The 27,745-nt window shown below is 39.0% G+C and overlaps 1 protein-coding gene across 1 annotated transcript; it reads right to left on the reverse strand.

Annotated features, from left to right (window-relative positions):
• Positions 1–7,814: 7,814 nt before the first annotated feature.
• On the reverse strand, positions 7,815–26,697 carry LOC105066713 (vomeronasal type-2 receptor 1-like). The gene is given in 8 exon segments (XM_010952116.3): positions 7,815–8,384; positions 8,387–8,799; positions 10,387–10,510; positions 14,235–14,462; positions 18,526–19,392; positions 21,611–21,792; positions 21,795–21,901; positions 26,374–26,697. Coding segments are annotated over 8 exon segments (2,721 nt in total). The 5' UTR covers positions 26,604–26,697.
• Between the last annotated feature and the right edge of the window lie 1,048 nt (positions 26,698–27,745).

A 27,745-nucleotide genomic window follows, 5' to 3' on the forward strand; every position in this document is an offset into this window, starting at 1 on the left:
GTACAGCATAGTAATTCAGTCCATATTCTTTTTCCATTATGGTTTACTACAGGATATTGAATATAGTTCCCTGTGCTATAGTAGAAACTTGTAGTTTATCTATTTTATATATAGTAGTTCATATCTACTAATCCCAGACTCCTGATTTATCCTTCCCTTACCCCATTTCCCCTTTGATAACCATAAATTTGCTTTCTATGTCTGTGAGTCTGTTTCTGTTTTGTAAATAAGTTCATCTGTATCATATTTTAGATTCCACATATAAGTGATATCATATAGTATTTGCCTTTGACTTATTTCACTTAGTATGATAATCTCTCGGTCCATCCATGTTGCTGCAAATGGTAGTGTTTCATTCTTTTTATGGCTGAGTAGTATTCCACTTATATATTTCTTCTTTATCTTCTTTATGCAATCATCTGTCAATGGACATTTAGGCTTCTTCAAAGTCTTGGCTATTGTAAATAGTGCTGCTGTGAACATTGGGGTGCATGTATCTTTTCAAATTAGAGTTTCCTCTGGATATATGCCCAGGAGTGAGATTGCTGGATCATATGACAACTCTATTTTCAGTTTTATAAGGAATCTTCATATTGTTTTCCATAATGGCTGCACCAATTTACATTCCCACCAACAGTGTAGGAGGGTTTTCTCCGTGTCCTCTCCAGCATTTATCATTTGTGGACTTTTTAATGATGGCCATTCTGACTGGTGTGAGGTGATACCTCATTGTAGTATTGATTTGCATTTCTCTGATAATCCAGCTAAATGTTATTTTTTTAACATTTTGTATTGATTTATAATCATTTTACAATGTTCTGTCAAATTCCAGTGTAGAGCACAATTTTTCAGTTATACATAAACATATATATATTCATTGTCACATTTTTTTCTCTGTGAGCTACCATAAGATCCTGTGTATATTTCCCTGTGCTATACAGTATAATCCTGTTTATCTAGTCTACAATTTTGAAATCCCATCTATCCCTTCCCACCCTTTGCCCCCTTGGCAACCACAAGTTTGTATTCTATGTCTATGAGTCTTCAGCTAACAGTTATTGAATGTTTACTGTGTGCCAGGAATTGTGCTTAGAGGAATAAGGTAACTCATCTAGATTTAAATATACCCAAACCATGTTATTCTAAATCCTTCGCATTTACTCAGTTTGCTCTGCTGTTTCCAACCAGTTCTGAGAGACTAGGTTACCAAGTAAATCATTGTGTCTTGCCTTCCCCAGTCAGGGATCTAGCTGAGCATGTTGACTTGGCTACTCTTTCTATCCACTTACCACTGTAGGAAGACTTACTTTTAAAGTGCAATTGATAAAGCAATAATAATCCCACTAATAAGAATGTAGTAACTAATTTGTTCTTGGCCTTAGAAATCCTTATGCTTTACCTATGAATCAATATCCTCCAGCCCAAAAAAGCAGCGCATCGTGGAGAGAAGCTTCAAAGAGAGGGGTAGAAATTAATTTTGATGTCTTTAGGAGGAGGGAAAAAAGGCATTTACTGGTTGGACTGTAACTCTAAATTCTTTGCATATCATCAGATTTATAAGCTACTCAAGCTGTGTTTTTCTGTTTCACACATCATTTGTACCAAGTGATGGTTTCTGTTAGCCCACCATTTTTTTTTTAGGGAACAGAAACAGCATCTGCATCCCACATCCACTTCCATTCTCTTGACACCACCTTGAACATGGGCTCTTCTCTAGCAGCACTTGTAAAAGAATTACTATACAAAATAAAGATAAAGGGGGAAAGGTCTGTGTTCACTCACAGATACTTAAACTTTAAAATGGGAAAGAAGCCGGAAGTTTTTCATTCAAGTTTTTAATTATGAAAGAGCTCTGGCAACCACTCTGAGGAAATCATTTTCTACCCAGGTGGCTTCATCAGCTTAAATGAGTCCCTTATTAATCAGAATTTCAAAAGGCAGCAAAAGCCAATACAAAATAATGGGATTATTTTTGGAAGTGATGCTTAAATTGTAGCTTTCTAATGTAGCCTTCTCCCCTTTTCTTTTGAACATGCACATCAAAGTGCAATTGTCAAATGTCTAAATTAGATCAAGAGATCTGATGTAACAGTGCCTAACTAGCCACAAATTGCTGAGAGCTCTGCTGTTGGTCGAAGCCATCGTGATCTCTTGCCTAGATGACAGTAATCACTTCTAAATTGTTCTTCCAGCTCTCAGCTTTACCCTTCTGCAGCCTTTCCCCACAAAGCAGTCCATTTATCCTCATTGCTGTACAGTATTTCATTGTGTGAGTATATCTCAATTTATTTACCCATTCTACTGTTGATGGGCATTTGGGTAGATTCTTGGTAAGCATCCAGATGTAATTTAGTCAGCATATTCCTGGGAGTAAATCTGCGGGGTCGTAAGGTGTATATACATTCAGCTCCAGTAGACAGTGCAAATAGCTTCCCAAAGTGGTAGTCAACATTGCATTTTCGTTTTGCTTTACCCCATTGCTTATTCCATTCAACCTTTAACTTTTCTTCTTTCTCTTAGATTTTTCTTTCAGTGTTTAACAGTAAATAAATATGTAAAAATCGAATCATTCTGAAAAAGTATTTTCATAATTGAAGATACTCAAAACAACGTCTTCCAAACTCCAAAAGAATTTCCATAAGGCACTCCAAAGTGTTCTGAGTGCTGGCGAACTGATGGGAAAATTGGCAGCCACATTCCACATCATTTTACAGCAAACACACTAAATAGTCCTGCAATGTCTATTGATAAAATCAGTCGTATGACAGTAATAGCTAACGAATAATTTGAGATTATCTTTGCCATTGCTTCACCCCATGAGCAAAAATAACTGACTATGATCATGACCCTTTGGACCTAAGCATCTAAAACCTTTAGACCTAAGCCCAACTCTATCATATGTTTCAATACAACAAAGTTTTAAATCAGTAAGGTTTACTTTGATCATTTGGACTGAACCCTTTAATTCTTTGCCCCTTTTTGTCCTTGTCCTGACCAGTTTGGATCTTGCTCCTAATATTTTCTCCTCAGTGGAGTCTTTGCCCTTGAATTGTGCTCTTGTTTAACATTTTAAAAGTTCATAAGGCCCAGGTCCCGGACTAGGCACCATGAGATCTCCCCGCAGACTATTTACATCCCTCCATGAACTGGAACCTGCAAAGCTTGCACTGAAGATGGCAGCATCGTGAAATGAAAGAAACTTAGGTCACTGTTTGAGTCAGGGTTCCAGCAGGAAACAGATGATATGCTCTCAGAAGGGAAGAGAGTTTAAAGTAGGACTATTGACATGAGTGGGCAAAGTTAAAGGATCTAACACAGTATGGTGAAGCACCTGGGACTAGGAACAACGGGAAGCTGTTCTCACACTCAGGTGTAAGAAGGAAGGGAACAGCTCAGCAAACATGGCACCTGGTGAGAGCAAGGCCATGGGGGGGACGGGGGCGGTTACAAATAGAAGAGTGAGCCATGATTGAAACAACAAAGACCCTAACCTCTCCTCTCACTCTGCAGTCTCCCACTGGTGCCTCTCATTGGCCAAATCCACTGGAAGCTGTAGGGTAAGGGAGTTAATGTGATGCAGTCCACAGGGGCACAGAGCAGAGTGGGGAAGGCAGAGAATGGGTCTGGTGGGGCAAATACAGATTATCCAGCAACATCCCTGAATCACTGCCTGGAAGAGGGGCATCCCGGAGAGCAGTCTGGCTAATAACACATACATAAGTCTTAGTGTGTGTTAAGTGTTAATCTGTTAAACTTCTAAGATTTAGGGGTTTGTTTGTTCCAGCAGTTAAATTATCCTAACTAGTATATCTGGTCTATTTGTATTTTCACATTATGCCTTTTATATCCAAATTGTTTTTCCAAAATTATCAGGGGGGATATATAACAATTCTCTAAATAAGTAAACAAGTGAATTTCACAGAGTTTTTTAAATATAAATTGTAAATAACTCTACTTTGAGATTATAAATACTCTATCTTTAGATGTTCCAAATTGCTGCTTTTTACAATGACAGCTCGAAAGAGAAGAAACTGTGAGGGGGGATAAAATATTGCATTTATTTTTCAAAAATGAGACTATAAGAAGGAGAAAATATCATGGGAAAATAGTCCAAGTGACTACCATAGAAAAATTCTTTTCAAGACTGCCCACTCCAATTTCAACTCATCTCCTTCCTTTCAGTCCTGTGCTGACTCCCTTTACCCAAATGAAGCACCTATTGCTCTCAGACTGGCTCCTGCTATCTTGGAAACCCACTGTGTTTCCCCAATAGGCTATTTCTGCCTCCTCTACCCCTGCTGTGCTCCAGGCCTCCTTAACTTTTATTGAAGCCATTGTCCCTGGACCTTGCTAGGTGAGTGGTTAGCTCTCTTGATAACTTTATTCATCCATCCATTAATTTAAAAAAAAAAAAAGCACTGGACACCAATTAAGTGCAAGCTATATTCTAGATGTTAAGAGTACAGAGACAGACAGACAGAAAGCCAGGGAGAGAAAGTGATCCCTTCAGAAAATAAATTATAACATTGCTGTGGAGACAAGACGTGGAAGCAGATAACCCTAGTATAAGTTAGAAAAATGGCCAGTGAAAGGCAAGAGGCACAGATAAAGTGCCTTAGACAAAAGGAAGGGAAATCTGGTACCTACACACTCCAGCTAGGCTAGGCAGAAGGCATGCATTAGTTTATCTTTCCTTCATACAGCTAATTCCTTCTTGTCCTTCAGGAATTCATTCAAGTGTCACCTACCTAGGGAGCATTGCTTGACTGTGACTCATCCAGCACAGAGATATGCTTTCACAATCACAGCTTTGTCACATGATTGGATAATTGTCAGTTTATTATCTATCATCCCAAATGATATTCAGTATCTGGAAGTGGGTTACAATTCCCTGCCTTTGTACATTTTCAATGTGTAACTCTGACTCTGGTGCACAAGCTTTCAGTGATGGATGGGTAGGTGGATGGATGACTGAAGTACTATTAGAGCACTAGAGGAGAAAGAGAATTGTGTGAGCAACCTAAAATCAGGAAGGTAGGTTCCAGGAACTGCAAAAGTCCAGTTGGATTCTGTTATAAAGATGTGGGCAGGAAGATGGCAGGTGACAAATGTTGCAACAGAAGGTGGAAAACAGTTTGTAGGGGCTCGAATGATAGGCTAAGGCAGCTGGACTCATGCAATAGAGTAGAGAGCCACTGGGAGTTGACAAGCAGGGAAGTGATAAGATCAGAGCTGTGTTTTAAGGCAATTAATCTAGCAGTCAATAATATAATCACTTTTCATCAGGAATTTTCTTTGCCTTAACCCAAAGGAATTAATCTTATGCTGTGAATTTGAACAGCCTTGATAAATATTTCTTTTTTCCAAAGAGCTCAAGCCTGCATGTGTCTAGGTCAGCCTTGAGTAAAGTATTGGTTTGCAATTTTTTTATTTCAAGCAATTAGTCTTTATGCTACTCCCTAAGCCAGCAACCACATTATTTTGATGCAACACTCTGAAATTAATTCTGAGCCGCTCCCTGAGGCCCAGCATGTGGTTACCAGCAAATGCTCATCCACAGCAGGGAGCATTGCCAGTGATTCCATGTGAGAGTCTTTTATAAGTCAACATGTGCTGATAGAGAATCCAGTCTCTTTTTCTTTTTTTCACAAGAAATAATTTTTTAATGACACATTCATCCAAAGAGAAATTATCTCGGAATGTTATGAGAAATGTTTTAATACCTGACAAGTAAATAATTATAAAGAATAAATCAATAATAAATATTAGACTATCATCCTTTGACAATCACATATTATTCAATTTATCTGCCATAAGCCAGTTTCTATTAATAATGCCCATGCACCAAGTCAACAAGTGATAACCTCAGACCGTTTGAGATAAAAGTTGCATCTTAAAACTGTAAAGTTCTACCAGGAAACATTAAACATGCAAGTTCAGTTGATATTTCTTTTTCAATAACATTTATTTTCTCTAGTTACCCAAACCCACTGCTCATCAGAAAAAAATAAATAATTGCAAAGAACGCAAGTCCAATAAGACAGTATTACTGAGCTGTGCAGTATGAAAGAAAATCACGGAGACTTTGATATTACCCAGATGAATTTCTAGAATTATCTTTTTCGATTCCGTATGTTCAATATCTCAGAAAAGAAATGCATTACTCTGAGGTTGAAATATTTTTAACATAAAACTAAAGCACGTCACTAGATTTGAGCCACTTTTTAGCTTTTTTCCCCCAATCCCAAGAAGGATCATTTAGAAGACTCAAGCTAGATGTATAACTGAACAAGGAATTGACTCAGATTCTCATTTTCCTATTGTTTGATACTTTGACAAACCGTCTTCTCTTTTCCAAAGTCCACCCTTGGGTCGAGTGAAGGAACAAAAATAGCAACTTCTCCACTCTTTATGCTGTGATATAGACTCTTCTCTAAAACTCCTAGGGATATGATTGAAAAAAGCACTGTAGAAATTTTGGGAGATGGATGGGTAAATACATGCTTTCCCAGAAAGTACTGGGATACCACTAGCCCTTCAACAAATGAGCTCACTCTGCTGGACCTGGAGTAAGCTTCCTATTTAAAATACAGGAAGCTCAATCCACTTCATTAGGTCTGGAATGATCATTCTTTAAAAATCAATAAATGAATTCCTGACAGACCTATTCTGTTAAACTAGTCATCATGGTTTCACTTTCTGCTCCCACAAGCCTGCATGAATCTTTGCCCAGTTTGGTTAATTGATATTCACAAACATTATTAACTTCTCTTGAAAAGAGAGCTCTCTCTGACGCTGTAGGTTTCCTAGAGTCAAGGATGCACAGGAGTATTCAGTTTATCAGCATTTCTACAAATTCTGTTTTTCTACACATTTAATTCATGTGCACATAAATATATAGGTCATTTTAAACTTTCATATCTGGAAGAAGATTGAAAATATTTTTGTAACATTCCAGTTAACTCAGGATAATCAGAGGGCAAACATCTATCACTTAATTTATCCAAAAACTATTTCATTCTAGGTCAACATTTGCTTTTATTTTTGCCATCTGGGCATTCACTATATAATCAACTTAATAACTGCTTTGCTGACACTTCATTCCCTTCATTCTTAAGTTTTAAGAAGACCATTGTGAAATTCAAATACTTTACTTCTGCAGGAAAATCTAGAGCAGGAAGGCCTTGCATTCCCTCTGGGAGAAACTTATCGATTCCCATTATGAATTCAACAAGGAACTGAGTTTTACTCACATCTCAATTCCTTCAATATTCTCTGTATGCTGCAGAATCCTTTGAAACATAAATTCTCTTGCCTAATGCTCTGGTCCAAGGGAAAGTCTATGTAATTCTTACCTCAGCCAGAGAAAAGCTGTCTATTCCATAGAGGCATTAACAGGATGTAAAACAAGATGTCTCTTGCTCCGCACAAGGTAACTCTGTCTAATGTAAATTTCTGGATCAGACAGCCATGATATAAGGGAAAAAATTTATGCAAGACCCAAATATTTTAATCCAACATTTCAGATTACTTGCACCCATTATTATATCCTCTACCATACACTCTTTATACCAAAGTACTATGAAATGTGTTGAATAAAGTGGTTTATAATTTCAATAGTAACAGTTATTCTACCTCATGCTAAATGGTATCTTACAGGATGAGATCTCATATGCCATGCTTTGACCAGGCTATCAGAACCCAAATCCTTAGTACTACCCCAGAGCTTCAGCAGTTACTATGGGAATCACCTGAAAGGGACAGTTAAGCTATGTCACCATTGCAGCTTTGAAGGACACTCACAACTCACGACTCTAGTCACCCAGAACAGTTGACACCGTGGTGTCATTGAGCTCACTGCTTACAGAGGCTGAAGACAGTTGGATGCTCTTATCTATAGTGGGGACTCTTCTGCCAACAATTTCACCTATGTTCCTCTTTGGCCTCAGCAAAATAATGAAGCACTTGGGCTCAAATATACAACCCAACAAACCATAGCTGGATGTCAAGATTGCAAATATTTCCACAGCCACTTTGAACTTGCCTTTGGTGCTCAAGTAAGCAGGGACAGAAGAGACACAGATGATGAAGAAAACTAGCATCCTGAAGGTGATGCATTTTCCTTCATTGTAATTGTCCGGTAACTGGCAAGCCACAACGGTCGTAAGAAAGCACAGCAAGGCCAAGAAGACATCCATCCCAAACACAGAGCATAAAAATTCTATAGAACCTTGATGACATTCCAGAATAATCTTTATATTTTGAGATTCCATGTTCTTGTACACCCTTGGGGGTTCCAGTATTAAATAGGCTGTGCATATGCCAACCTCAACTAGAACAGAGATTAACACGACGACTTTGCGATAAAGAGGGCAGATGGATATATAAGGCGGGTATTGGATTTGGAAATTCTGTAGGCTAAAAACAGTGAAATAGTCTTTCCAAGAATGCCAGACAGGCAGAGAGAAAAGCCCAGTGCCAGAGTGACCTGGCTTGCCAGGCAGGACCAGTTGTGTGGCTTGCCAATGAAGAGCATGGAAGACAGCAGCGTGACGACAAGAAAAACCTGAATGAGAAAGCTCAGCTCCCAGTCATTGGCGGTCACAAGTGCAGTGTGTGTGTGTATCACATACACAGCTGTGACTGCCAAATCCACGAGCGCCCCAAAGATGGAGAGAATGACAAGAGTGAATCCCAGGGCTTCATCATAAGCCAGGAATTCCACCTCTTTCAGCACACACTCGCTCTTTTGTGCATTCAGCCAACAGTTGTCACCACATTGTTCACACTCCCTTTGACCTAATGCACAAAGAACAGAGAACTGACTACAAAGAAATCCAGTTGTCCTCTTCAGCTATGAATAGCCCAAAGCAGCCAAAGGCCTAGTGCAGGACTCACTGAATTTTTTAATAGAGAATATATAATACCTCAAAACAAAAACAAAAACAAAAACAAAAACAAAAACAAAAACAAAAAAAAACAACAGTGGTAAATGGTGTGCAGCTAATATTATAGATGGAGAATTTATTTTAATTTTTGAAATTCAGTCTCCTTCTTGGTTTCAGCCATTCCTACATGGGCCTTTTTCAGGAAGATGCATCTTTCTTTCTCTTTCAGTTGTCTACTTGAGAAGGGAGTTGTGTACCCTCATAAACCCGAGAACAATCCACAGAAATGTGAGAACATTAAAGCTACTAAGGTGAAAGAGAATTGTAACAGGGATAAGATTTATGAAAATACGAGCGTTTTCAATCTTGCATTCAACATCTCCCCCACCCACTGGAGAGAATTTTGCCTTTGCCCGCTCAGCTCTCCCCTCCTCACCCTCCAGATGCAGATTTGAGAGAACAGGTAGAAAAAGGTCGAGAATAAGAAGAAGAGAAACAAAAACAACAACCCTGTTGACTAAGGTTCAGAAAACATTTGAGGCATTTGGCTGGGCAGAGACTCTAAAAGGAGAGTATTGTGACATAAGAAAAAGTTATTTGGGATGAATTTGTGGTATGAAGTGGATCTCTTCACTGGTCTTTGAAAGACGCAGGTTAAAACTGGATTCCCCCTCAGTCACTTCTGCCTGCTGGACTGGACTGCTCTTGATGTAACTCTGTGCAGAGACGGGGCCACGTGGGGTCCAAGGATTTGTTCCAGGTGACATTGTGCTTGTTTTCCATTTGCGAAAATTTTTATGTTTTGAAAATTCTCTTTTAAATAAGTTGCTATTGAGGGCCTTTTGGCAAAGGACAGGTACAATTTGTGTTACCTTTAACAGAAGGTAGAGATAAAAATAAACCTGCTCCAACATGCTTCATGAGGCTAAGCATATCAAGCCCAGCTAAAATTCTGGTCACAGAGAGCAGCAATTCAGCAGGTAGTAGTGAAAAATTCATAGAGCAGTAGTTACAGAATTCAGCTGTCCTACAAATCTTGAGTAATTATGGTCCTAAGCCAATTGTCTTTAGAGATGTAATTCTAGATCTTATATTTCCAAATTAGGGATAATTCTGTAAAACACAGAACTGTAATTCACTTACTTATTAATTACTCACTATTTTTCCATAACTAATGTTTAGTCTACTTCAGAACTTGAAATAATTTTAAATACTTTTTACAAATCCATGTATTCCTATTTCACATTTCATTAAAAAAATTGTTTCCTCTCTTACATTCATGGACACAGGTCTTTTTCCCAAATGTAGCAGCCTTAGAACTAAAATTCAATGTTATATTTTTTTCACTGAACAGAACATCCAATAGTTTGGATGAATTATAATTTTTATGATAAGTTGTCCACATCTATTTACAAAGATGGCTCCAAGGCCCTCTTTGCCAAAACATGTTTAACCTACTTGCATTTTAATATCAATTTAAAAAAATGATCATTTCTACCTGGTTCCCATGACACATGTCCATCAGCACATGGGATGCAGTCAAAGCAGCATATTGGTTCCCCCTGATGAATCCCCGTCCAGGTCCCGGGATGACACAGATCAGTACACACTGAATGGCGAAGCTAGCAAAGACAAATACAATGCGTGTAACAAAGCCCTTTGTCTCTACCACTTGCCAGGTTGAGAAAGTTTCCACCTGGATTTCCTTGCTTTTTTTTTTTTTTTTTTTTCATTTTTGTTGGTTCTACCTCCTCTACCTACCTCATTACTGTGGGCATTTTGGGGTTTTATCCTTGATCCTTTACTTTTATCTCTCAATATAAAGCAGCACATTCATTCTCTTGTCTTCAACTAGCACCTCTACATAAGAACTCCAAAATCTTGACTCTAGCACCAACTTCCCCATCGGACCTCTAATTCCATATGCTAACCTTCCAACATGCCCCTACTCTGAGATTCCACCATCTCCTCAAATTCAGCATTTCCAAAACTACCCCCATTAGCCCAGTCCTCCTTCCAAATTCCCCATTTCTGTCACTGGCACCACCTGTCTCATCCATCATCTCCAAACTTATCTTCTATTATTTGCCTACATGTACCCTCTCCTTCACTCAGGCCCATCTGCTCACTGACCTTAAGACTCAGTATATTATCGTGAGTTAAATCATTCCTTATACCATTTACTAACTGTTGATGCAGGGCACTTCCAAGTTCACTCCATCAGCAAATCCAGTGAATGCTACTGTTGTCCCCTTCAGTCTATTTGCAACATGGCAGATAGAATAATCCTTTAAACTCTAAGTCAGATCACGACTCTTCTCTGTCAAAAGTCTTCCATGGCTCCCCATTTCACTCAGAGTAAAAGCCAAAGTCCTCCAACAGCCCACAACACTCGATGTGCTCTGACCCTCGCACCCCTCTCATCTCCTCTCCCACTGCTCTCTCTCTCACTCTTCCCAGCCACACTGACCTCTTTGCTGTTCTTCCAAAATGCCAAGCACAACCCTGCCTCAGGGTTTAGAAGTCCTGTTTCCTCCACTTAGAATGCTTTTCCCCTAGATAATGCATGGACTCACTTCCTTTCAATTCTTTGTTCAAATGTCACCTCAGTGAGGACTTCCCTAACTACACAATGTGAAATTACAACACTCCCCCCAGTACCCCTTGTTTCAATCCCTGCTATTTTTCTCTCCCTAACATTATCACCCATTAAAATACTATATCACTGATTTATTTATCTTGTATATTGCCTATTTCTTCCCACTGAAATGTTAGTCCCAATAGGTCAAGATTTGTTCTATTTTGAACACTGACATATCCTCAGTTCCTAGAACAGTGTCTACTACATACAATATTGTGCTCAATACATATCTGTTCAGTTAATTAATTATTAGATGGTAAGTGCTGTGAGGGCAGTGGTCTTTTTGCAGTTTTTAATACAGAGGTGGACTCACTGTAGATGCTTAGTGAATCTGTACTGAATTACATTCAAACCAATTCCATTGTACAAATATAATATAACCCTAGTTTTGATAAAGATGAGAAAAATAAAATTATTATGCTTTAATGAAACATTATTAAAATAGAAATCTACTACTACATTTTACTATCTTTCCATCAATTTTTAGTAGAACGCACATCATATGAACTTTGTATACACAAGTAGTAACATTTCTTTTTTCATGTAAAACATTATATTGAGCACCTGCTATATGGTTAGCCTAGGAATACAAAAGTGAAAAGCCTCAGGCCCCTTTCAGGAAGAGAGCTCTGGGCCACAGAAGGTGGTTTCTACTCCAGGCCTAGGGCAGCCCTGTCTTCCTGCAGTGACAGGAGTGTTATAGATCTGTGCTGTCCAGTATGGCAGCCTCTAACCACATGTGGCAGTTGAGCACGTGACATGCAGTTAATGTGACTAAGGAACTGAATTTTTAATTTTAATTAATTTTAATTTTAAAAGCTACATATGGCTAGGGACAACTGTGTTGGACAGAACAGCTCTAAGTCAAAGAAATAAAATGCAGAAGAGAGCTGTGGCCCCTATAGTGGCAAACGCTAAGGTTTTATTTTTGTATCCTGCCATAATGTATTCAAGAGCTGCTTAAGGATGGGCCCAGAAAGGGAGGAACTAATGTGTGTGTATGTGTGTGTCAGCATGTATGAGTCTATGTATGTTTACTGCTACCCATGGAAAGCCAAGGACCAAAATCAGAGATAAAAAGAGACTTTTTAAAAAGATCCCCTAGGTACCTGGCACAGCATAGGAGCTCAGAAATCTTAATTTTTTTGTCATATATTCGTATATCCTTTCTCAGCATGATTTGGAAGACTATCTGGAGATCTCTATCTCAGATCAAAAGGCCACATGAGAAGAGGGAAGATACATTAATAAGAAACGAGATGAAAAAAGACATCCTCCCCCACCAAGAAAGTTCTTGCAGCAGCAAAGAAGAAGCGCCGGCTGTCCTGACACCTACTTTCAGCTCTCTCTCCCTCCTGCGGGTTCCTCCACCCTGGGATTCACGTGGAAGACTAAATTGACAGGCTCTTCCACCACCCTATCGCTTTACTGTAACACTACAGGTAAACACTAAACTAGAATATGAAAAGCCCTACAGTTCTACTCTCCAGAACTAATATTTCATTCAGGGTAGAAAGTTCAGCCATCTGACAAGTGATGACGCTTCCTCCGAACTCTCCTCTCCTAGCTTCTCTAGGTGTTCTCTTTGCATTGCGTTAACCAGGGGACCCAGTCTCTAGCTTCTCTTTTAAAATGTTCAGAGCTGCAGTTCTGTATATCAAAGCCCTCCTGTTGCTATAGGAGACAGGGGAATCAAAATTGTAATAATAATTAATAATGCATTATTATTAATGAATAACAATAATAATGAAAGTAATAGCTTTTTGTCTGGGATAAGTACTTTATAGCCAAATCCTCAAACCTTACGTCTACTACTTTCCAAAACAATTTTAAAAACAATTCTTAAAAAGAATTTTAAAATTTATGAAACTCATCTTTTTCTCCTAAATAACCTCTCAATAAAGGACTTTTTGAATGACACATTAAAACTTATTGACATGTTTGTGCGCCATATATACATATATATACCATACTGGAAGCTAGTGTTCCCTACATCAGCTTATGTTATGAACTTGTAAATCCTTCTTCCCATTCTTTGACCCTGGGAATAAATGAGAAAAAAAGAAGAAATGAAGTTCCTCCAGGGCCACAGTCAGACAGGGAAGGGAAGGACTTCTGGGTTACCCCAGAGTAATGGTAGCTGCTAAACTCTGAATCTCTCCACCCATTCTCTGAAAGAGACCATACAGGTTTAAAAGGAAAAAGAAGTCAATAAAACCACACATGACCCATGACTTCAGCATCATAAAGAGCCTGAAAATACTGTGAATTTCAGAGTGCGTATAACTAGAGAAATAGCCATTAAATCTCAGCAAGGCCATCTCTAGACTCCCTCCTCATCCCTAGAGGTGTGGAAAATGAAGAGAAACTGGGAAAACTGCAGAGAAGAGTCAGGAAAGCAGACACCCAAAGGTTAATGGGGGAGAAGACAAAATCATTCCTAGAAAGAAAATGCCCATCCTACATTAAAATAGATCCAAACTTTGTAGAGACAGCACTGGCTTTAGGGCAAGGTCTTGAAACATTCAATCCCCAGTACCGCCATTTAAAAAGAAAAAGAAAAAGAAAAAAAGATATGTATTATATTTGGGAAGATTAACTTGGAATCACCAACTTCAGGTTTCTAATATTTCATAACACCTGAAACAATACAAAAATGCAATTCTCTGTACATATAAACAAGATAAGATGTCAGAGTAACTAACCTCCCATGATTCCATCTTCCAAAATATTATCGCGTTCTTATTCATCACGAGTTCAGATTTAGAGTTTGTGAATATATGTTCTCCGACCTTCACAAAGGCAGTCTCTCCATTATCATCTAATTGCCAGTTTAGAATGTCATAGTATCCAGTCACATCTCCATTATCATCCATTTCTGTTCTCATTCCATTATGGGTTGTAAACTTAAGTGTCTTCAAATAGTACATCAACTAGAAAACAAGGGGGGAAAACAACAGAGGAAAAAACAATTGTAAAAATTTGATTGCCTAGAAAACAGGGTTTTTAAAGAGACTAATCTCAAAACTCATATTTCACTCATGGGACTGAAGTTTTTCCTTTTCTTCTATACCTCTGCTGTCTAATACAACTTCTGGCCACATATGGTCATTGCAACTTGAAAAGTGGCTGGCCAAATTGAGATGGGCTCTAAGTGTAAAACACCTACTGGGTTGCAGAAAGTTCAAAATAATGTAAACTCTTTCATTAGTAATTTTATATAATCATTTTAATATATTAACATGATGCTAAAATATTATTTGGGGTTAAATAAAATATACTAAATTTAATTTCATCTGTTCCTTCTTAGTTTTTAATTTGGTTACTAGAAAATTTTTAATTACCCGCATGGCTTGTAAATTTCTATTGGACAGGCACTAAGGTAAAATGGTGCCGAATATCTCCGAATACCTACATACCTAGGGAAGGGAGGACATTTCTTCTTAGATTTCTTCCACATGTAGGCTTTCAGGGACCAGTCTGCCCTCCTACCACCACTCCCGCCCCTGTTCGTCAGGAGCTAGAGACAGGAAAGTCAACAAGATCCATTTCTTACCCTTGCAAAGCTCACGGTCCAGTAGAAAGGCTAGACAAATAAACAGGTGCTAATAGTAAAATTCAGTCTACTCTCTGTTGCTGTTGTGGAAAGAGGGTTAAGAGGGCATAGATGAGGGAGTGGCTAACTGCTTAGGAAAATTGGAGGCAGTTTCCCCAGAAAGTGGCCGTGTGAGCTTTAAAAACTTAGTAGCACTCTGCCTGACGATTACTGGGGACAGGGAGAATATTTCCTAAGCCAAGGGAGTAATATGTGAGACAAGGGAGTGCCACAGAAGCCATGGCCAAGAGTACAGTGGTAGATGGGAATGACTGTACACCAACAGAATGCTTTTACAGATATCAGCAAGAATCCCCTAACAAAACAATACCTCTCGTACTCTTGCTTCACCCAGTCAAACTTAGCTGGAGTAAGGGCATGTATTCCTCAGTATGAAGGTAATCAGTCTGCACTGGGATATATCATATGCCCTTGGTTTTTCTCAGAACCACATGCTGGACTTACGTTCCCAACCAGAGACCCAGTCCAATCCCTAACCCTCCACAAACCAGAGAAACCACCCAACATAGAGGAGGGAGCCTGAATTATGGTGTCTGATGATTCAGAGTCATATTTTGGCTCTTGTCAAATGACATGGCCTTGGGCAAGTCATACATCCTAAATAAGAATTCGTTTTCTGGTCTCTAGAAGGGAAATCATTCCTGCCCTACCTCTGTCATGGGGACTAAGGTAACACAGCTGAAAGCTGTTAGTAAGTCAGTACGCCAAGGTGCCATAATAATCACCATGCACCACGGGGGCTCCTCCAGGTCACTTGCACGTTTATCTCCCCCTCGCCCCCTTTTACTGTGTGCTAGTCTCAGTCATCATGAAATCTTCACCAGAGTTCACAACAAAGTGACTTTCACTGCCAAGTCCATTGGGGAGAGGCACATTTTTCTTTTCCAATCTTCAAAAGAGTAAAGCAAGGAAATTTTAAAAGGCTGCCACTTTACAACCTTTCCATAATTCTATCTGTTTATCATCATTGGATGGTAGGACACAGTTCCCTACCACCAGGCATGCAAAAGAATTTAGAAATGTCTAAATAAACCATAAGAGTAAAAGGGTATCATGAATATATATATATATATTCTGACCAAGCCTGATAATGTGATAAGCTGAGGAAAATGAGTATGGAGTGCATTATCATTTTGGTTTTAAATAAGTCACAATTTCTTACTTTGATACATTTATGAAGCATTCGTAAATGTGCCTATTAACTCTCTCTACTGTGAGGTCTTTTTTTTTCCCCCAATTTTAACTTACACCATTCAGGGAATGAGTCGAGGAGCATGAATTCTGTCTTGGACTAAACCATCAACATTCACCTTGACACTGTGTGGTCTCTTGACCCTTCCTAAAAACTCTTTTCTCTGCAGTCCTAAGATATATTTGTTGCTTTTGGAGCAAATTTAAATTGTAATATTGATATCTTCAAATAATAAATTAGAGGGTTGTTGTTTACCATCAATAAGGATCCTTTTATTAAAAAAGAAGTACTCAGAGGATTTCTTTTAAAATTAAAGAACTCACCTATAGCATAACTTAATTTCTCATTTTTAATTTACCACAATTTCCCCAGTACCAGTGAACAACTTAGTACTCAGATCTTGCTTTCTAAATTCCATTCTCCAGTAAATGGAAACAAGACTCCTTGGAGAAATGGCTGACTACAAGACTGGGGCAGAGAAATACAAGATGAGCCTGGAACACCTTGGGTTCCAGAAAGTAAATTAATCTGAAATTATAGTGATGTGTCAAAAGGAAATAGGAGGCAACTCAAAGTGGCTGCCAATGGTCAAACCTGAATTTTGAGCAACAAAATACATAATGATAGTTATGAACTATTATACTCATAGAATAGAAATAAATACCCATGAGACTATATTGATATAAATAAATTAGTGAGGAAAAAGTAAAATTCCAGTTAATAAATGTAGAAGGAATGAGGGAAATAGAGAAATCACTGTTTTTAAAACAATACAGTAATAGTTGTTTCAGGCAAGAATCATCATCAATGGATGCTAAAATTTGTAGACCAAAGCCTTATGAAAAACACAATATTTACAGAGCCTCAAAATATTGCCAAAAAAGATAATTATTAATTACAAAGGGAAACATAGTAACCTTATAATGGAAAAACATGGTGACATCACTATCACTAAATAATCCAAATTAATGTCACCATTAATGAGACACAGTTGACATCATATACCTCCTGCTATGAGGCATAGAAAAGGATACACATCACTTTTACAGCATTCTTGCAAAAATGCATAACCTCAACCTAATCTTGAGGGAAGAAATTAGACAAACACAAATTGAAAAACATTTTATAAATAGCTGGACATTACTTATTAGAAAGCAGCAGGTTTGCAAAATACAAGGGAGAATGGTAAACTGCCACAGATTGGAGGAGGCTAAAGAAACACAAAACCAAATGCAATGTGGGATCAATTTAAAAATAAAAATAAAAATGCAGATGCAGTGGTTCTAGCCACTGTGGAGTCTGTTGGGAGTGACAGGTGATTTGGTGTTGCTGGAGAATAAAGTGCTAAGGGTCATGGAAGGAGCAATGGAGTTAGAGATGCTGACAGTGCCAGACCGGGGATGCTCATGCTCTGCCCTTTATAGGAGAGGGGAGGGACTCAAGGATGCAAACAGAGGAGCACTCTGATTAGCTGTGCATCTTGGTGAGACCATTAGGGCTTCTGTACCCCAAATGAATTGCTGGGACATCAGATCTGAGACAGGCGATATGAGTTCCAATCTCCAAGGTGATCCCAGTAATATTCACGTCCTAGACATCACACACTAGCATGGCCCCTCTAACGCTGCACAAAGACTACATCTTCCCTTTGCAGTTACATGTGATCATATAACTAGATTCTGGCTAATGGGGTGTAAGGAGAATTGTATGTAATTTCCAGGAAATATTCTTAAATAGAGAGATATACACATCTTTGTCCTTTCTCCTTCCTCCTGGCTTAGTGTGGACATAAGGGTTGAAGCTCATGTAGCCATCTGGGATTATGAGGTGAACCCACAGATTCAGAGTGGTGAAACAGCGAGGTAGAAGGAATCTTGATCCCCAAGCCACTCTTTCAGTCCCAGAATGCTAATCTTTGAACTTCATTTATGTAAAGGAAAAAAACCTATCGTTTCATGGTGCTGTTTGTTCTTTTAGGTTTTCGATCATTCACAACAAATCTAGTAATAACTCTGTGAACAAATGGAAACTCTAAGATGTGCATTTAGGTCACAGAAGGAAGTCATTCTTTTAGGTCTCCATGTGATAAAATCATACCTATTAAGTACAAAAGCAGATCAATGGTTTTAATAGTATGGATACTCTTCATGACAAACTATATCATGAAGTAAAACAAACAATGACTTACCTGCCAAGGCTCAAAATCAGGTATATATGCACAGGTGTTTCCTGGAATATGTGGTCCGTATCCTTCTTCACATCTACTTAGATGATCCAGGGTATATGCCATAGAGTACACAGCTTGTTTCACATTGTTTGTAACTCTTAGCTGAGACACATCCAGATAGGTGTTTTTAAGATCTTCCAACTTCTCCTCTCCAGTACAGAATTTATCAGACATGGCATGCAATCTGTCCTCTTTACCAGTCATATTCATTCTATGGTCAATGTTGTACAGAACACTACTATTGGGCCACGTACAGTTAAAAGCAGTTTGCCAAAATTCAATGGTCAGGACATCACTTGGATCCTTGCTGGGATGGACATCATAAAGAAATTCTTTTAATCCTGATATATCAGCTCTGGGTACTGCAAATCCAATACTTCCACCAAAATATGGGAAATATTCAGGCTTTGCAATGAGGGCTGAGGTGATCCAGGCTTCACTCGCTATCCATGTTCTGTCAGTTATGTTATGGTGAACCATTTCCAGCACAAAAGGACTTAGGTCAATATCAGATGCATAAAGCACAATGACTCTGGCAGTGGAGTTCTTTACGGCATTAATAGCTTTCTGCATTTTCTCATTAGAATGGACCTTGGGAATGATTTCGGAGAATGCAATACAGAGGTTGGCACTCTCCTTTTTTTCCTTAAAGATTTTTACTCCGTATTTTCCATAGTCATCATCAGCTGCTATGGTGCCTATCCAGACCCAACCAAAGTGTTGGATAAGTTGTACCACGGCCTCCGACTAGATCTTATCACTGGCTACTGTGGGAAGATAAGACGGAAACTGGTATTTGAGAACTGAGCAGGTAGAAGCACAGCCCACCTACGATTGAAAATATTCATGTAGTTATTAGGAAGCAGTAGCCAAATCCCAAATGACACCATCTCTGTGTATTTGTACTGGAGAAGGGGGGAACCTAACAGTTCTCCCTTTGTTCCCACACCCTTCCACAGGCAAAAGGACTTCTCCTTCTCTCCCTACTCCACAGGTGATGGGGACTGTTAGAGGGAGCACTCTGGGCTTTCCTATCCCTCCTTCTCTCAACCCAGCCCAAGGGAGTTGGAGGAGCTAATTATTAAGATGATGACATTCAATGCACCACTTTTCACAGGTGGGGTCATGGCAATGAAAAGGAAGTAATCTGCCCTCTTATCGATGTTTTCCTGAGACTAGGTGCGTGATTCAAGCCATGCAGGCTCTTTCTCAAATCTAACTCCTCAACCACTCAGATGATGGCATAAGTAGACTCACAATTTATTTGGTAGGTCCAGTTTCTCCCTGTCTCTCTCCCTCTCTGTCTCCTTCTCTTTCTCTCTCCATCACCACCACTTTCCTTCTTTTTCTCCTCTTCTCTCTTTCTCTCTGCCAGGACTTCTGGGTATTTAAGTCCTAAGATTTAGCTTGAGAAAGATGGTAGGGAACGTCACTTTAAGCCCAACAAAGTTCTCCAACAAAGTTACTAGAAGCCTTCAGTTTATAAGCACTTGCCTAGATATACGAACAGGCATTTTTCTCATTTTGCCAGTGATTCTTGTGCATAATTTCCATGAGTGAGAATTTAAGAATGAGCGTGGCCAGTACCATGAATCTCTCACAATCTTACATACGTTTCTGTTGTACCTCACCCTTAACCTCAGCAACTCTGCAGTTTAGAAGACATGCCGCATTTCCCCAGGCCAGCCCATCCCATGTTATTGCCGCGTTACCTCCAGGAAGAGCTCCCGTAGTATAATTCCACAGCTCCATCACTGCCAGTTCTTTCATAAGTGACAGGTGATTCCTATTTTCTCTTTACCCTATCCTTTGTCCTATTCTTACTCCGTTCGCTCAAGTTTACATTCTTCTTTGAAACCTCACAAGCAGCAACATCATGGAAGTCATACGTAGGAGAGAATCTCTTTTAGGAAGCAGAGGCACGTGATTTCTAATTCTGGCTACATCATCATGTAAGATTGTGGACAAGTTACTTAAACCTTCTGAATCTCAGTTTCCCCGTGAGAGAAATCGAGCTTATGACATCTACATTTTAGGGTTGCTCAGCATACTAAATGAAACAACAAATGTGAAAGTGTCTATTGTATATAATATTTCTTTTACCTTCTTTGCAGATTTACTACAGGATTTAAATGAGAAAAACCTATCTAGAGGTTCCTAGCCGGTGCCTGGACCAGAGTCGGTATTTTGTGGCAGACAGCTCAGTGCAGCAGCAGTTTGTCTGAGCTGCGTGAAGCTCACACCAAAGGTATCAGCTGTGTCACTTGGCCCTTCCTCTTGGTTCTGTTTCTCAGTGTTACCCTGTTCCTCCTACATTTGTATTTGCAGCTGTATACGCTGCAATGTAAATGCTACTTTTTACAATTATTTCAACTTGTCCCATTACTTCAGTAACACAAATAAGCTTAATCATCATCCACTTTAATAAGTCCTGACTATTGATACTTTTGTGAACCATCCCTGGAAATGAATATAGAGCTTTATTCATATTTTCTTAATAATCCATTCTTCCTAATATCATCTTTCCTTAGATTGAAATGTGTCACTATCCCTGAATTTAAAATATTCTGTACATTAGCATCCCAACACCGTCTCTTGTAAAATTCCCAAGCTCATTTCAGTAGCTAGTGTATGAACAAAACAGGTCATGATTAATAAGTATTAATAGAAGTTAGTAAGTATTAATAAGAGACAAAATGAGTTCCTATACCACCTATCAATCAACCAACAAGTACTTCTCAATCACCTACTCTGTGCTTCAGAGTGTACTGCCTAGTGAGATGTCAAAATACAGATCACCGGGTCCCAACCCCAAGCTAAAAATTAAAGCAGGATCCTAAGGGATGTAGAAGAGCCTGAAACCACCAGCCACACTTGCTGAGGCCAGACTGAACAGAACAACTAGGGGCATCTGCATCACCACCATCATGTCTGTCTCTGCAACTTACCCCAGCCTCACCTGAGCACCTTACTTTTTGCTGCAATTTCCACAGACATCGCTTGTGTTTCTTTATAAGTGAGTACTCAGCACAATATTCTGAAATACCGGACGTAAATAACACAGCCCTAGGATTCTTGAAGCAGCAGTCAGCAAGGATGACCCGCCTGCTCCAATAACTCCTGCCAGAATTGCTCCAGTCCTGTTTCTGAAATTGGGCTTGTTTTCTTCCTGCCTGGTAAGGAATACCAATGCCGCTTCCACAGATTTGGAGACGGTGAAACAGTTACAAAGATCTAATAGCCCAAAGTGACTTGGGGCAAAATACCCTCCCTTTCATTAATCTCCTTGATGGAGTGGATCATGGTTTTCACCCAGCGGAATCCCCGGAAGTTGAACCTGAAAAGGAAACAGCTTTTGTAAGGCCTTAGTCAGTTGGGGGGTCTTTGAGGAGGAAGCAGCTTTTAGCTGGGGTTGGTGCTGAGGGTGTTTTGCCAAAACCTCCCATGCAGGCACCAGTGGGCACCTCCCTCATCTGAGCATGTTAATATTTCATAAAAGATACTGTAAACTTAAAGGGTCTAAGTCTGAATCATATTCATTATTGATCGGTTTGGGTTGGGAAGCACCTTTTTGGACATTTTCTTGCTCTGTATATCTTTCTTGATATAGTCTCCCCTAACTGCTGATTATCTCTTTTCACAAAAATATTCTTATAATCTCAGTTCTCCCCACCACGTGGGGCACCCCTCATTTTCCCCCATTCATTGGAAGTCCCTTGGTACCATATGAGTCTCCTTTCTCTCCTCCTTACTTTCCTATAGGTTTCTCTTGTTTTCTTTTGGACATTAATTATAATAAAAAAATTTTTTTGAAAATACACAAAAATGCTTATGATACAACTTCATAAAAGCAGTATATAAAATTTATATATACTATATATATTATGACTCTGATTAGATCATTTTCCTGCCATAATTTGATTGTTAATGTTGAGATATTTTTCAGTTGAAAAATGTCTTTCCTACCATTCTCACATTTAACCATGAGTAAGATGCCTCCTCTCTTCCATTCCTTAGCCATTAAAAAGGGAAACTATTTCTCCTGTAGTCCACTGTCACATTTTTTCAATTTCCCCTCCATTAAAAATAATTACTCTAGTCCCAATTTTATTTCTTCCCAGTTTTAACCAAACTGTAACCTAGTTTGAAAGCAAGGACCTCAAGAATGTTTTCTCTTAACGTCCTCTGTAGCTATAGCATCTAACTCCGTATCTTCTACTCAATAAATACTTTTGAATTAAATATCTAATAGCAAATAGCCCTGTTGGCAGAGTACATATTTCCTCCATGTCTCTTTAATTGGGTTTTTTAGTTTAGTTTAGCTTTGTTTTTCATTAAATATGCAGTTATTGAGTTCCCCTGGTGCTAGCCACTACAGCTACAACAGTGAACAAAATGAGCACTGCGGTGTCTGGGTGAAGAAAAAGGACAATAGCCCGACAAAAATGATAAACACAGTGACCACGGCAGACATAAGGACCATGGGCTAGAGAAAAAAGAGGTGCCTCGCCTTGGAGGACTTAACAGCTAAGCTGAGGCTTGACAGGTGACATAAAAACAGGGGACAGATGCTGCAAGCGGAGGGAACAGTACATGTGAAGACATGCTAGGTGCAGGCAGATCAGTACACTTGTAGAACAGAGTAGAAACAGATATGACACCAGGAGAGGAGATTGGAGAGCGAGGAGCCAGAACATGAAGGGCTTTATCGTCTCAAGACAGCCGGCTTCTAAATTTACAAGGGTGGCAATATAAACTGGCATACACATTTTTGAAATAAATATAGCAATATCTTTTAAAGGTGAGATAGCAATACATTTCAAGAGCTAGAAAAATGTTCACTTTGAATCAATAGTTCTACCCCAGAGAATTTATCTGAAGAAATTGTTCTTCCCACAGGAAAAAACTATGTATATCCCAAACTGTTCAACACGGATTTATTTATACTATTGAAAAACCAGAAAGAACTTACATGCCCAGCAATAATAAATTATGGTACATTGGCATGATGGGAACATTTTCCATCATTAAAAACTCTGTAATTAGAGAAATTACACTGCAGCATGCATATAATATTAGGTGAAACAGCCTGTATGCAGTTGTTTCTATGCTATAATTAAAACTACATATAGAATTTTGCACTGCAAATACAGTACCTTGCAAAACATACTTCCCTTAGCTTGTATACCAATGAAATCTCATTTCAACATTAAAAAAAAACTACATATAAATTATGTGAGCATTTGGATAACTATCAACAGGAAAAAATTTTAACTGAGCACAGAATAATTATTGAAAGGGTAGAATTTAGGGTGATTTTTCTTTCATTTGTTGATTTCCACGATGACACCCACAGTACTGTTATACAGTGTATATACCTTTCGTTCCCCAGAAAATTTCTCTAAATCCTAACTTTGTTTAGATTAACCAAAACAAGAATTAAAATACTCCCTCCCTCCTTCAGTTTTACTGCCTTTCTCTGCTCTGAACAACATTTTCAAAATAATAAAAAAAATCTTCCTCTTCTGTACACTTAAGCTGATGGCCAATCAAAACTAGCATCCTGTGAAAATTGTAGGTTTAGAAATGAGACTTCTCCAAACTCCAGTTTGCATATCTAGACCAGTTATAGGTAAAAATTAATGATGCCAAAATGAAATTACTATCAGATTAGGCCCAGCCTGGCTCCTGAATGCCACCCACCCAGGCCCCTGCGAGGACTCTCCAATTAGGAGGGAACGTTGTATCAGGTGGAGGAAAATTGAGAGGCCTGGAAAAATACTGGGGTTGGGCACAGATGTTGACGGTTATGGGTGAAAATGCATTACATAGTTCTAATTTTAAAGAAAATGTATCAAACTATGTAAATATGGACTATTGTTCATGTCCAAAGCATACAGGTGTGTTTAGGAAGAATTCAGTGCTGGGAGGTTTTCTCCTGATACGGCACAAAGATGAGCAATGTGGGTTTCAGTCAACAGTCTGGGAGACAAGCAGAGCCCCCACCATGATGTCTTGTGTCACTGATCCACATTCAGGAAGAACTGGCTTTTAAGAAGCCCTGGACCACACGAAACAAATTTCACACAAAATATGATGAATTAGAATGTCATCAGACATCTCAGCAGCAACACTGGAAGTCAGAAGATGCTGAAGTATTCCTTTCAAGGCTACTGAGGCTTCGAGTTAAGATGGAGTAAGTACGCACCACCCTCTCTCTCACTGATTACAGTTAAGATCCTGGGACAGAACATACAAAGCAACTATCAGACTACTCTGAAAACTAAATAAAAACAAGTAGACTAGAGAGGGAAATCAAAATATCCCTGATACAGTGAATTATTTTTTAAATGGGACATACTTCTCATCACTGTGTCAACCACAGTGGATAGGTCAAACTATGTTTTAATGGGGAGGGGTAATTTTTACTTAAAAAAAAGTCTATATTGGTTTTTCTGTTTTACCTTGCTGGGAAGATAACCTTCAGAAGTTGCAATGAAGGGTGAAGAACAAGTTAAGTAATTCCGTTGATGAAATATTAATGTACTATATACTATGACAAACTCTGGTTTTCATTTTATGTTATTAAAGATTGAATAAGTGAAAACTCCTCTGACAAATAAGCCCACTTTAAGTAGTACAGCCATGAGCAAAAGCACTTTTCTCCCTTCCCTTTGCTTCACTGTAAGAACGGAAAAGAATTAGAAGGTCCAGGAAAGAGTTAAGTAGGGACTGACTACAATCCTTCCCTATTGCCAACAATATTACAGTATGTTCATCCCTCTAGTGAAATTTCAAAAATGTACCATGAAATACAATCAAAGGAAAGGTGCTGTGATCAGTAAGGATTTAATTGTATTAGAAGTTGCCAAAATTTTTACAGCATGCATTTACAATTATAATTACCATGCAGCAAGCATCATGGAAGTGATTAAGACATGATGTAAAATGCACAATATAAAATTGTGTCTATGCCATGGCCACAACTATGCAAAAATTATGGTTGCATTTATACGAAGGGCTGAGAACGAACACAGGGAAATGAAAAGGAAAGAGCTGCTCTGTTATGGTAGTAGAATAGCGTGGACTGTTTTTCTTTCTTTCTTTCTTTTAATTTCTGGCATTCTTTTCATAGCAAAAATGTGTGTGTGTGTGTGTGTGTGTGTTTCACACCCAGAAATAAAACCCATGTTTGCCTCTCTTACAATGGATCTTAGCAAACTCAGATTACCAGTCCTGGATCCCATTTCTTGACATGACAATTCTGGGGTGAGAGGAGTAGGGCAGAAGCCTTGCAGCTAAAGGAAGCTCGCTGTGAACACTAGCTCATGAATAAATTCACATCCCCACACTGTGTATTTTCACTCAAGGAGACTTCAGTCCAGCAAAAACTCGCAGTAAAGCAGCAACACTGCACAATTCTGCACTAATGCTTCTCAAGCCTGAATGTGTGTGTGAATCATCAGGAGGTCTGGTCAAAGTGCAGGGTCTGCTCCAGCAGATGTGGGATGCAGCCTGAGGTTCTACTTCTCTAACAAGCTCTTAGGCGATGCTGATGCTGCTAGTCCACAGACCACCCCCTGAGGAGCAATGTCTATATCATACAAAACCTGTCTTTTTAATTTCTTTCTTGTTTCTTCGCAATCCTAGAATATCTACTTTGGAGAAACAGGAAGTACTTATCCCGAGTCAAATAAATAGGGTCATAGTCAGGGCTGGCATCACGGCTCCAGTCCCAGACCCACCACTCCTTCACCCCCAGCTCCTGCAACTGATGTAGACAAAAAGAAGACAGAAAAAATGGCTTACTCTTCACATTTTGCTGATACTGGCTCCAAAGTAGTCTTGTTAGCTGGGATGGTCCTGGAGTGAATAGGTAACAGTCCTCCAATAACAAGTGAATGGTTTTTGGCATCTACATACCCATTCAAATCAAACTTGCCGACAAGTCTTTCTTCCTCTTCTTTGCCTTCAATGCTCAATTCAGCCCATAAAAAACCAAGCAATCCTAGAACCAAGCATTTCTTTCTGCCAACCATTTAATAAGTTTGGGGGAAATGACTAGTGTTAAGTTTTAACGCGGCACCTTGATACAGTGTTACAGTGAGTGTGTGCATGCCACATCCCAGTGGATTCAGCTTGCCACTACTTGCTACCTGATTGTCATGACTCCATCAATCACAGAGCCTCACACTCACCTGCAATTTATGGATCTGCACTAGGAGCAGAGCCTCCTAAAAATCTCTTTTATGCTCAGCAATAATATATAATGACATAATAGTGGTGTTTGAATTTAAAATAGAGTCTTTCACTTTGCAGAAATTGTCCCTTTCTTGTTTCTCAGCCTCATTCATTCTCACTTCAGCCAGTCTTGTGGGAGCTGCTCTTACCCTAAAGATGAGGAAGGGCATTCTGCTTCATCACAAAGCGTAAGAACAGGTGACATCAGGCCAAGCTCTTTCCTTAGGGGTATAGGAAAATTCAAGTGGAGAATTCATGGGGGATTCGCACTAGAAGACATCATTTTGAATCTGTGTTTTGCCACTTTTATTAGTGTGATGGTGGGAAAGTCTCTCTGTGCCTCAAGTTCCTCATTAGTGACTAGGATTATAATAAGCTACGCTAGAAAAATTCTCGAAAGCCAGTATGTGTTCAAGAAACATTTTTCATACATATCATTTTCTTTAACCTCCTCTTCAAGGTCAGCTCATTTTCCTGACTTTATCACCAGTTCAGGCACAAATCCCTGGGAATTTCTGGATTCTTCTTTTCTGAGAATCCTCTCATGTCTTCTTGCTTGGCCCCTCTCAGAGAGACTCCCAATCTCTTTCTCCAGGTCAGTTCACCATGGACTCCCAGCCTCCTTCTTTGTCCCTCTTCCAACGTCTACCATTCACAAAGTATTTTCAGAATGCAGTCCAGTAATATGTATTAGGAGCATGAAAAATGTGTATATCCTTTGATCATGTGATTTTTCTTCAAAGCACTTATCCCAAGGAAGCAATAGAGATTCACATAAACACGATGTATCAGAATATCAAGTGCAGTGTTAACTATAATAGTAAAAAACTGAACAAACTAAACGTACACAATAGGAAACTTCTAAAATCAATTACAATCTATTCACATGATGGAAAACAAAGGAGCCATTAAATCAAGTTTTAGAAAAATGTTTATTCAC

Source organism: Camelus bactrianus, chromosome 1 (genome assembly GCF_048773025.1).
Source record: "Camelus bactrianus isolate YW-2024 breed Bactrian camel chromosome 1, ASM4877302v1, whole genome shotgun sequence".
In the NCBI taxonomy this organism is placed as follows: Eukaryota; Metazoa; Chordata; class Mammalia; order Artiodactyla; family Camelidae; genus Camelus; species Camelus bactrianus.